We start from the raw sequence: 12,232 nt of genomic DNA, 5'->3' as shown, positions 1-12,232 counted from the left end.
GATTTTGTAAGGGCACCAGACTGAGCTTGCAAATTCAAGATGTGATCTCACCAAGGATTTGTATAATGGCATAAATAGTTCTTTACGTAAATTTAAAAAGGTTCTACTAATTATCGCCAACATGGTTTTCCTTTTTTACTTTTTCAGAGATGTGCATTTCAAATTCTAGTGTATTATCAACCACCACCCCTATATCCTTTTCTTCCTCTACTTGATGAATCACTACATCTCCAACTTTTTTCCCCAATGTGCAACTGTTTACATTTATCTGGATTTAGTTTCAGTAACCACCTGTCACACCAATTGCTGGTACTCTGGAGGTCTGCTTGGAGTTGTGCTGTGTCCGTGTCATTGGTTATAGTTCTAAATATTTTTGTGTCGTCCACAAAAAGGTAGACATCGGATTGTATCTCACTTGGTAGATCTTTTATATAAATAACAAAAAGCACAGATCACTGTGGGACTCCAGAGGTCACTGACTTCCAATGTGAAGTGGCTCCATTAACCACCACCTTCTGTTTCCTGTTACTAAGAAAATCCTGTACCCAACCTATAACTCTGTTGTCTATACAGTAAGACCTTAATTTTGATATTAATCTCTTATGGGGAACTTTATCAAAAGCTTTTTTGAAATCCATATATATGCAGTCAACCGACTGTCCTCTATCTAAAGATGCTGACCATTTGTCAAGAACCGTGAGAAGTTGGAGTGTGGTTGATCTTCCCGATATAAAGGAATGTCAGATATAAAAAATAAGTACCCAAAACATAAATTTAGATATTAGAGGCTAATAGGCATATAAAAACATATTACGAATATACAATAGGCTACATTCCAGGCTCTAAAACATATTTAAAATTATAGGTCTATAAATTATAGCAAATTATAGGCAATATCATTTGCATTTTGAAATATTTAAATTTGCAAAAACATTTCATAATTAGGGTTAGAAAACAATTATAGCTTATAGCCATTATTTGTTGATAAGAATAAGGGAATGAGGAATGTATATGTAGGCAACCACGTCCACATGATTATATAAGTGAAGGTAACACAATAATACAAGGTGAAATTTGACATTTGTCAAATTGTCACTTTACTCAGTAATGTCACGCATGCATGTGACAAGGCCAAAGGCCTCCTTACACGTCTACAGGGCATTTAAGTGTCAACTGAACCTTTCACTGTAGTTACAGGTTGAAAAGAAATGCAAGCTTTTAACTTTCAGAAGAGTCAGGCACATTGTGCAATAACAAAATAAACATTTGTTGTCAAATAGCTTTAAGGTCACAATATCCTGGGTAAAGGTCTTTGTGACCCCAAAATTGGATTTGTCAATAGATATTTTCATGTCAAACCATCACCCACCTCCAGTGAACTAATCTATCTGATAGGATGAGGGTTTGCCTTGCCCTTGTTCCACCCATGAAACTGTTCTGCATGTTTCAAAAAGGCTTGCCAAATTGTCCAAAACAAACATTTATAAAACATTAGAGACCACTCCCCTGAAGAATTTTACTGGCTATTACAATGATGGAGAGATTTGAATGGCCGAATGTAATCCTGGAGGTGGAGCTTTTTTATACATAATGTTTAACAACTTATAAAAGTTGTGAACTGCCTCACTCAACTTGTGGGATACTCTGGTCAACTTGCTGTGAGGTCATGGCGAAACATTCACGTGCCACCTGTTTGGTGGCACTCGCCCTGCTAGGCTGCTTGCTTGCGACCTTAATCGAAGCTCAAAAAGAAATGCCAAAATGGTGGGAAAGACCTTCAACTGGCCAGAGCTTCACACCTCCAATTCAAAAGCTGCCTCAAATCCAAAAGCCCCCTATAATTGACCAGACGCCTGTAGTAGTTGTACCAGTAAAGCAGGTACCACGTACGCCCGAAATACCGACCACACCTGTCCAAAGCTGTGATGTAGAAGTCGCACGGAGGGTCACCTGTGGATATCATGAAATCAGTGCTCATGAATGTGATGCCATAGGATGTTGTTTTGATCGTCAACACTGCTACTATGGAAAGGCAGGTGAGTGCTTGGCAAATGTTTGAGACTTTATTGTCAAGTATTACATATCAGAAACAAAAGAAGGCCTACATATATAATTTGAAGTCCAGTAAACAAAATGTTTTTCTGAAACTTAAGGGACCAAATTTATGTCAATCCTGTGTCCTTAGGAAAAGGTTGCATCATTGATTTTTATTCACACCATTTTCACTTCATCAGAACATTTAGAGATGTACAAATATACACTTCTATAAAGACTGGAAATCATTATTTTTTTTTATCAAGTTTTTATTTTATTTTTTGTTAAAAAGGGTTTTCCCCACCCCACAGGTTGAACAGCAAACAGATAAAAATTACGATACAGCAAAAAATTTAAGCAAGACACGTACTTTACCTTACCCTTTAAAGACAGGAAATCATCATCATCATCATCATCATTTAAACAGGCTGATCATACTTTCTAAATGCAGCTAAACAATATACTAGATAAATGTAACTGGGGGAATTGGCCACGGCTAAATTTGAGAAATATTGGCGTAAACGGATAAAAAAAAAAACGTTCCACACTTTTGTTCAAATCTGTAGGCAGAGGCTGAAATATCACCTGACTTAAAACACACACTTTAATATAAAAATCCACTGTATCAGACCATTTGATTTGATTTAAGATTTGCTAGATTAGGTATATTAATAATAACATTTTGCATGTTTTATATTGTGTTTTAACCCTTGATTGTTCTTCTTTTGCTCTAGTGACTGTCCAATGCACCAAGGATGGCCAGTTTATTGTGGTGGTGTCTAGAGATGCCACTCTGCCCAACATTGACCTGGATTCCATTACAATGTTGGGAGAAGGTCATGGATGCGCACATATTGACTCCAGTTCTGCCTTTGCCATTTACCAGTTCCCTGTGACAAACTGTGGCACTCTTGTTAAGGTAGTATTTGTTGACTTTTTAATACTTTTTTAGACTTGACTTCATGAAGATTGTTACCAGATTATCCATGTGCCTTTTGCAGGAGGAGGCTGGTGTTATAATCTATGAGAACAGGATGGCATCCTCATATGAGGTTGGAGTTGGACCCCGTGGAGCCATCACAAGAGACACTACCTATGAGTAGGCAATCCACTTTAGAATTTTATTGCTATCAAATTAATCACTTGAACCCCAGCATCCCTATTATGGGGGGAACGTTAGCCAAAAACGGCAGATCTACAAGCTCACAGCGCATCGCAGTGTGTTGTGAGCTTGTAAGTGTCCTAAAGTGGTTAATGATATAATATAAAGGCACATAATATCATACTTCTTGTCTTCCAGACTGCTCTTCCAGTGTAGGTATATTGGCAACTCTGTTGAAACCCTAGTTTTTGAAGCACTTCGAGTAACCCCTCATGAAGGGGTTTCAGGTTCTGGAGACCTTGGAGTTGTGCTCAGATTGGGCAATGGACAATGCATCGCAAAGGGCTGCAGTGAGGGTAAGAATATATTAGCCTGATCATCGTTGTTTGTGTAGACCTCATTTCATAATTGGGTACACTATGAACTAGTATTTGTCCTGTCACAGAGGATGTGGTCTATAGCTCATACTACACACTGGCAGACTATCCACTGTCAAAGGTGCTGCGAGATGCCATCTATGTGGATGTTAGCATTGTAGACAGGACTGATCATATCCACCTCACTCTTGGTCACTGTTGGACAACCACCAATCCCAATCCTCACAGCCAACCACAGTGGGACCTACTGGTCAATGGGTAACTATCACACAGCATTCTACCTTTGGAAAAATCTTGTTCTTAATCTAGATGAAGTTAGTAATCCTGGTTAAATAAGGCTTGCATTAATTCACGCAACATTAGTTTCAGAATACAATTAATAGTATCAGGTGAAATACTGAATTAGATTCATATACTCAGGTATATCACAGTAGGCCTACGTACTAATAATTACAATTATTAGTCAAGCTTATAACATGACACTGTAAATTACTCATCAATATATCAATATTGTCATGACATGACACAATTTGAACAATTGAGTATAAATATGGACCCTCACTGGTCTAGAGTTTACTGTAGTCCGGCAGCCAACAGGCTTCTTTTGTTTAAAGTGGGAAATTTGGTAGTTTTTTTTATTGGCCTAACATATTGTCTATATACATACATTCATGAATCCACTTGCTGACCGGCTGTCGGTATTGAGCAATTTATTTTAATAGGGGGATATATGTGACCACTCCATGAACATCCTATATAAAGGCATGATTTTAAAAATGTAATTATGCTGTATGTAGCATGTGACCTGTCAATCTAGGGGGTTTTCATGATTCTGAATCCATTCCAAGCATTAGTTTTGCACAAAAAAAACACTCCTAAAAACGGCCATAATAGGCTATGGCCGTTTTTAGCCCAAGGAGTGTTTTTTTTTGCAAAACTAATGCTTGGAATGGATTCAGAATCATGAAAACCCCCTAGTCTACTTGAAGCAAATTTTGACATTTTTGCCTTATATAGGATGTTAATGGTGTGGTCACATATAAACCCCTATAAAACAAATTGCTCAATACCGACAGCCGGTCAGCAAGTGGATTCATGAATGTATGTATACTATATAGACAATATGTTAGGCCAATAAAAAAATTGTAGTGATAGAAATAACTTTCCATTCCATCACTACATGTACTACTGCTGCATTGGTTGGTTCCCATATAATACAAACTTGTAATGATTTTCCTCCTCTGGTGACATTTTTTGAGATTCACGAAAATAGTTTGTCAGTACCTGATGGAAAGTTCTTCCTCTTCAGGTGTCCATACAGGGATGACCGTTACATGACCACCTTGGTTCCTGTTGATGAACATTCTACTGGTGTTTCGGGGTACCCAAGTTACCACAAGCGCTTCATTTTCAAAATGTTCACCTTTGTGGACCAGACTTCCATGGCGCCCCTGAAGGAACAGGTAAATAATTCACAATTCCAGAGGAGCTAGTGATATTTAATTATAGCTTCTTGCCTTCTTCACTGATACTGCATATTACTGTGCTCACACTCTATTTGCAATCCAGGTGTATATTCACTGCAGCACTACAGTGTGTGTCGCTAATGCTGCCAACGATTGTAGACCGCAGTGCTACAGAACAAGTGAGTGGGCTAAATTAATCATTTTGTAGAACTGAGTACAAGAGTACGTACCAACCATGTGTGACTATGTTTACATATTTATCTACAGAGAGACATGCTCGTGCTGCCCTGAAGAATTCAGAACCAATGGATGTGCATACTGTGGGTCCGGTGATCTTTACTACTCCTGGTAGTAAATAGTAATGATGTCACATTGAGCACAAAGATCTGATTTACATTCAAGCTCTACCAAGCTCAGTTATTAGTGGTGCATGATTAAGATACTGCATGTAATAGCACACGTTTTAAATATTCAGACAAGACTTACAGGTTGAATGACATGGGTCCCTATTCCAGAGAAAATGGTGCCCATGCTCCTGCATTGTAAGATGAAATAAAACACTATGGTACAGTGGGTCAGTACTCCTATGGGGTCCATTTGATTTAATCGTCTTATCCAATAAATTGTTAATATAATTTGTCATTCAGAAAGAAAACGTGCCATTTTGGAATCACATACATAGCATATATATGGTATTTTACAAGTGATTGAAATATTAGCAATAGTTCCTAATAATCAAATGTAGATGATTTATTCAGGACCTCCAAAATGTAATCGCCCGTGTATCCCCATCTGAAAACAGTTGTGAGCTTGTAGATCTGCTATTTTCAAATAGCGAATGTACTGTATACAGTATAGGTTTTAAAGTGATCATCTGTTACAGTGTTAGTCACTTCTTTTGGGCTTGTTTGCATAGGCCTGGTTGCTGATTTCTCTCACCAAATCTGGCAACACTGCTCCTGAAACATTAGCTTACAATTCTAGCAAATAAGCTACAATAAAGACTCAATTTCGGTTCTGGTATGATTTTTGTCAATAAGGACATTCCAGACAAAGGTATTTTCACATATGTCATAATATAAAGGTAGTCTATTGTGCATAAAATTCATTGAATTAATCAAATAAAAATGTTCTCAACTGCAGGCAAATAAATATGCATTATTATGGCATACTGTATGTCCCATGGACCATCTAGAGAATGCTTAAACAGCTGCATGGTCAGCTGGGTCTCATCAATGGGATCCATTCCTCAAGTTATGAAATAATTGTCTTCTCCCTCCTTGCATAACTGAAGTAGAACACGGTGACAAATGAATGTGAAAGTCCTGGGTAAAGCGCTTTGCAACCCCAAAGTTGGATTTGTCAATAAATATTTTCATGTCAAACCACTCACACACTCCTAGTGAACTAATCCCTTTGTTCCATCAATGGAATTATGTATTTTGTATGTTTCAAAAACGGCTTACCAAATTGTCTAAATAAAAATGTCTCTATAAATTTCCAGCATATTAATGGCTTGATAGAAAGATTTGAATGGCAGATTGTAACACTAGAGGCAGAGTTTCTAATACATGTCTAACTATTACTACATATAAAAGTTGTGGACTGCTTCAGTCAGTGAGTCAATTTATAGAATACTCTGGTCAATTTACTGTGAGGCAATTCAGACTACATTGGCTAGGGGGCAGTCAATCATGACTAGGTCGCTATTAAAAACATGCCTGTTATTAAATTGTGGAACACAAAGAAGATTTCAGTTTTATTAAGAACAGTTTAGAATATATTTGTTCCATATAAATTCTTTATTCTATCCAACTCATTTGTAACTTTGGCAAGGTTCCAAAAGTTTCACATCCTCATGTTTGCATAATACAAGTGCACACCATCATAATCTGAACGATTCACAATAATGAAATGAGCCATTTGTATCCAATGGCAATGCACTGTAAGCAACAGCTGATGTGCTCCATGGAGCTTCACACGTTCAATCACATTAAAAATACATACAAAAAACAACTTCCATGCTTTAGGCTCTAGTCCCCTGAAGGAGGTCATGTACATATTCAGCTCACATGGCACTGCGGTTTCAGCCTTGTACCCGTCTTGAGCCCTCTATAACCACAGGTCTGTGACTGAATGTTTGAGCAATGACACTCTTGAACATGGGATACATTTTGAAATCTCTGGTACAGAGTACAGACAGGCCCCAAGAAAACACCTGAAACACCTTTCTTTATTTGCTGTATAGATCAGCACTGATCAGGGATTGTCTTGCAAGTGGAACTTAGATTCTTTGACCTGAATAAATCATTATACTGTATCATTTATGTTCTTGCATAGTTTTATCTATGCTACCAAAAGATGACATATGTCATGTACAGGCCATTTCCACAGTGGAACATTCTTTTTGGTTATCAAACTGAAACCTTACCAAAGTTTTATCCAAGAAAAGCAACAACCCACAAGCAGGCACTGGAGTGAGGCAAAGTTTGTGGGCTGAAACAGCTGAACGTGAAAGCTTTTGTTAGTTCTTGCATCAAAGTGGTGCTGGAGTGGACACCTAAGAATGTGTGTATGGATTGGTCATACAACACTTGTGGACCAAAGTAATGCTCAAGAAAAAAAGAAAAGAAAAAGATGAACACAATTGCCGAGTCCTCTATTGCCCCTTGTTTGGTCACACCTCCTTTTGCTGTATGGTAAAACAACCAATGCCACAGGGTCCAGTAATGCAAACTCTTCTCAGTCAGACTTGTCTTTCTTTTTGCCTCCACCGACATAAGGAACTTTGCTGGCCACAGCAGACCCTACTGCAGTCACTCCTCCAGCAACAGCACATACTCCGCCTTTGACTAGACTAACACCCATCCCAGGCACACTGGCCACTGATATTACAGCTGACTTGGTTAAGTCCAGGCTCTTTCCTCCTATCCAGGCAACGCCTCCCACTGTTGCTCCCACCGCTCCTTTGGTAGCGCTGTACAGCCCCCCGGTCAACCTCCCAAACATGCTAGGTTGTGGCTGTGGATGGTCCTTGTTGGTGTCTATAATGATAATGATAGTGAACTTTATTTATATAGCACCTTTCAAAACAAAGTGCTGTACAGTACAAGGTTAAAAAAACATATAGCAAGTCACAATGAAGAGCAGTTTGAAAACGAGAAACACAAAAGGAAAAGAAGACAAATAGCAGCAGTTGAATATGTACAATCACCTATAGAAAGGGTAAAAAACATTCTGTGTAAAGGTGAGTTTTTAAAAGTGACTTAAACACAGGCACAGATGGTGCTAACCTTACATGCACCGGTAGAGCATTCCATAATCTAGGTGCCTGGGCAGCAAAGGCCCGATCACCTCTGGTGACTAGGTTTGTCATAGGGACCTCAAGGATGATCTAAGGATGTGTTCAGATTTAGGTGGGGACAGCATTTAGAGGATGTAGGTAGGGGCCAGCCCATTTAGGGCTTTATATGCAATGAGTCAAATTTTGAAGTCGCATCTGGCACTCACAGGCAGCCAGTGCAGAGTCGCAAGTACAGGTGTATAAAGCACAATGATTCAACATCTCACTGATAAATAAGGATATACAAATATATTCCCTGAAAACAAAAGCTCTGAATAGTGGAAGAGTAGAGTGACCAGATCCAACCACTGCAGAATGTGCTAAACACAATATACAGATTTATATATAGGATATATGCCTTAAAATATGTTCCAGATTACAGCTTTAATAATACTTAAGGTAGTGTAAGTGATATTTTTTGGTTAAAACAAAAATAGTTTTGTTAAATAGGTTAATCATTCAATCATCCAAATTGCAGCCAATCAGGAGAAAGTAGCTATTTATGAGCTAAATTTTAGTAACGTATAGTGTTCCAGTTCCAAATCATTTCTTTGTGTCATCACTTAAAATTCCACTTGTTTAATCTGTATCCTGACTGCGTTCTCTATCCTGATTGGCAAAAATTGGTATCCCAGTTTCAGTTTCTGAAAATGCATTTTCTGTTTAATAAAAAGCTGGGGAGACATGGAGACTCCTGTTACTGCAACAAACACGCAATGACTATCATAATATGGAGATTTTAACACGTATTTTAAGTAAAAGAAAATCACTACTACCTTTAATGAGAAAGAGAAGACAAAAATATGTATTAAACTTACCTGCTTCTGATGGCTCATCTTTGAGGAATGCTGCTGTCTCCTCCTGTACCTGCTCAGTTTGACTCATGTCTCTGCCTAGGAAAGAAAACAAAAATCAAGTACCGGCAGGTGCCAATGAAAACTGTTAATAACACCTAAAAATTCAGGCCATCTAAAAATGAAAACATTTTTGTAAATCATTTCCTGTTAAAAAACAAAACAAAGTACCTCCACCAGGGCAGGTCAGGTTGTGGCCTCCTGGTGGCGCTATAATAGGCCAATGTGAAAAGGGTACCATTTCTTCTTATGCCTTGGATGGCAATTGGATGATTTGAGGCCTTTTGTTCCAAAAATGTGTTTTGAAAAAATCCACCTGTTGGTTGCGCTATAACAGGCCAATGTGAAAAGTGTGGGATATATTCCTCAGCCTAGTAGGAAAGTGTGAAAGATTTCACATGAATTGCACGCTGCGTTCATGATTTGATGCTTCCTGCAAACTTTGCAAGCCTATGTTGGCCAATTAGGATGGAATATGAAATATCGGACAGATCCGTCTTGAACACATGACTATAGAGATAGTGTGTAACACCCCCCCGAGCATGGCCAGAGCGCTCTGTCTTCTGGAATATAAAATAGAGCACTTAAGGTGCTAAAAGGTTCCGTTTTCACTGTAGCTTCTTGCTACACTTAAAAATATAAAATACTAAGTGTGAAGCCATACTGATAGTCATAGCTATGTAGGTATTTGGCAAAAAAAATGGAGGTACAGCTGGCCAGAAAGTAAAGAAAAAAGGTGTTAAAAAGGTGTAAATTGAACAATCTAATTAAAATTTTACCTATCATTTTATAATGAACTATTTACTATTCGGGCAAGTGCCTCAGAGACATTAGTGTCAACCCCTGAAATGGAATCAATGGACCACACAGGGTGCTTTTTTATTTTTTATTAACACTATGGATTTTACCGTGTACTTTGGGTGTGCTCATCCTGACTAGACAAACTACACAAAACAAGGCAGACCAGTTCACTCAGATTTGTGACCGGATCTGAAATTATAATTTGTTCTCCTAGTGAAGCTAATGTATTATAAAACAAAACAGTGATTTTTAAGTATAATGGTCCCCTTTATTTTTTAATTGGTATACTGTAAACAGTCCTAGCCATGACAAAACCACCTTTTATAGTTGCACAGTACCCACATGGACATTACAGAAAGCATGTGCACACAGAACCACTGACAGTCTCTACTAGCCAAGTCTCTACCATTAACTTACCTGTAAGCCATATATGCACTGTCTTTATATGGCAAAGAGTAAAAATAGGCAATCTACAAGTTCAGAGCGCAGAACTAGAATATCAGTCTCGTATTCGAATATCTGCTATTTTTAAAAAAATGAAAGAAAGAAAAGACTATAATGACGTCATTCCCAAAATAGGGACACTGGGTTGACTGGGTCTAGTAATTATTGTATTGGTCATGGTTTACTCAGTCATTGAGTCAGAACTTGGTGCTTAACATTTTAGACATGATCATTAGACTTGAGAGTTTAACCTTACGAGTCTGCACTCCAAACCAGGGCAATGTATATTGTTGTTAATTGATATCTAGTATTTCCTCCCCCTAATTAACCTGTACAATAGGTTAGAAGTAGAACATCACCTTACCCCCTCACCACTTCCCTTTTAAACCTGAACAAAATCAAACTGTTTTTTTTCTCTTGTTTGTGTGAACTGTGAAGTTGATTACTCAGCCCACGGGGGGCCTGACGTGGCAGTACAGTACACGTATGTTAGCATTTAGCTTCCATTGTGTTTAGGACGAAAAAGCCAGGCTGTTATTTAAAACACATATTTTTAACACAGTTAAATACAGGATGTGGGAACTTTACCCAGACATGACATGTCTGGCTAGCGTGGATTTCTGTCATATGTAACATACTCCGCTAGAGCTACATAGCCTGTGTTAACTTTGGACGTTTATATTAACTACATGAAAGTTACAGTGAGCTACTTTGACATTCGTTTTAGTTTGTTCTACGACGAAGGCCCCCGCTTGTTCCATCACCAACTACAAACAGAATGTATCTTATCTATGTCACTTACCTTGGTTAGTTACCACACCAGTCGTAGTAGCTAGCAGGACTGACTGCAGGCTGCAGCTGAGTTAACCTAAACCTACTACAAGTAGTAGCCTATACAAACAGTCACACTGGAATTGGTGACGTATTGAATAGTGTTACCACAGATGTCGCCGGTTCCCAATTTCAGCAAATTCACCACTAAAAGGTGTGGTGGTGGTTGGTTGAGCATTATTATTATGATGACATTGTGGGGAATTATTCATCATGGGTCAAGACGTTTCAAAAGGCTCAAAAGAATATCAAGCAGTATAAACATTTAATAACCCACTCTATTTATCTATAGGCTAGCTCTGGTCCCTACTCCATAGTCTTTACTGCTCCTGCTGCGACGGCATTAAAGCTATGGACCAGAGCTAGGCTAATTGCATTTTTCTTTTTCTTTTTTAGCCAGCCTGAACGGCTGAACCTATCCATAATGACGTGGACACACGCACGCACGCACGCACACACACACACACACACACACACGCGCGCGCACACACACACACTCACACAAACGAAATCGTTTTGACTTTTACAGTCACTTAATTCACTGGGTCACCAATGTCTGTGTGACACATTTTAATCTGTTTTTGTGAGAACTTCTGTCTGTCTGTCTGCCTGACTGCCTCCACCCACATTCCAAACAAAAAAGATTCAGCTGGACCCATTTGACTTATGTGGTAATCATTATGAATGTAAGGCCAGTAGGACCACTAGCTAGGGCAGGCTACAGGACAGCAATATATAATATAAATGTGGTAAATGTCCCTTCAACGGGAGGATATTGGGATTGATAGAGGATCATCACAACATTGTTAAATAGCCTACAGTTGCCCACATGTTATCATATATTTATGTTTATCAATATGTATAACGTTAACGTAATAACGTGTTTCTTTAATAACACTAATGACTTCAGGATCTTTGCTGTTTACAATACAGATAGCCTACAATACAAATTTATCTGCTTGATGTCGGCCTATATGCAT

The 12,232-nt window shown here is 38.4% G+C and overlaps 2 protein-coding genes across 2 annotated transcripts; one reads left to right on the top strand and one right to left on the bottom strand.

Moving 5' to 3' along the window:
* Positions 1 to 1,638: 1,638 nt before the first annotated feature.
* On the top strand, positions 1,639 to 7,179 carry LOC306923523 (zona pellucida sperm-binding protein 4-like). The gene is made up of 8 exons (XM_079501685.1): positions 1,639 to 2,036; positions 2,769 to 2,953; positions 3,036 to 3,133; positions 3,335 to 3,492; positions 3,582 to 3,771; positions 4,823 to 4,976; positions 5,083 to 5,158; positions 5,247 to 7,179. The coding sequence occupies exons 1-8, from the start codon at positions 1,667 to 1,669 to the stop codon at positions 5,336 to 5,338; spliced, it is 1,323 nt and encodes a 440-aa protein (XP_079357811.1). The 5' UTR covers positions 1,639 to 1,666; the 3' UTR covers positions 5,339 to 7,179.
* On the bottom strand, positions 6,726 to 11,631 carry tmem263 (transmembrane protein 263). The gene is made up of 3 exons (XM_079501686.1): positions 11,224 to 11,631; positions 9,141 to 9,215; positions 6,726 to 8,023 (listed from the first exon to the last, which is right to left on the bottom strand). The coding sequence occupies exons 2-3, from the start codon at positions 9,205 to 9,207 to the stop codon at positions 7,722 to 7,724; spliced, it is 369 nt and encodes a 122-aa protein (XP_079357812.1). The 5' UTR covers positions 9,208 to 9,215; positions 11,224 to 11,631; the 3' UTR covers positions 6,726 to 7,721.
* Between the last annotated feature and the right edge of the window lie 601 nt (positions 11,632 to 12,232).

The sequence above is a fragment of the Electrona antarctica genome (assembly GCF_951216825.1).
Source record: "Electrona antarctica genome assembly, chromosome: 5".
NCBI classification, from domain to species: domain Eukaryota; kingdom Metazoa; phylum Chordata; class Actinopteri; order Myctophiformes; family Myctophidae; genus Electrona; species Electrona antarctica.
The sequence above is the reverse complement of the archived record's forward strand: the minus strand, read 5'-3'. Positions and strand labels throughout refer to the sequence as shown.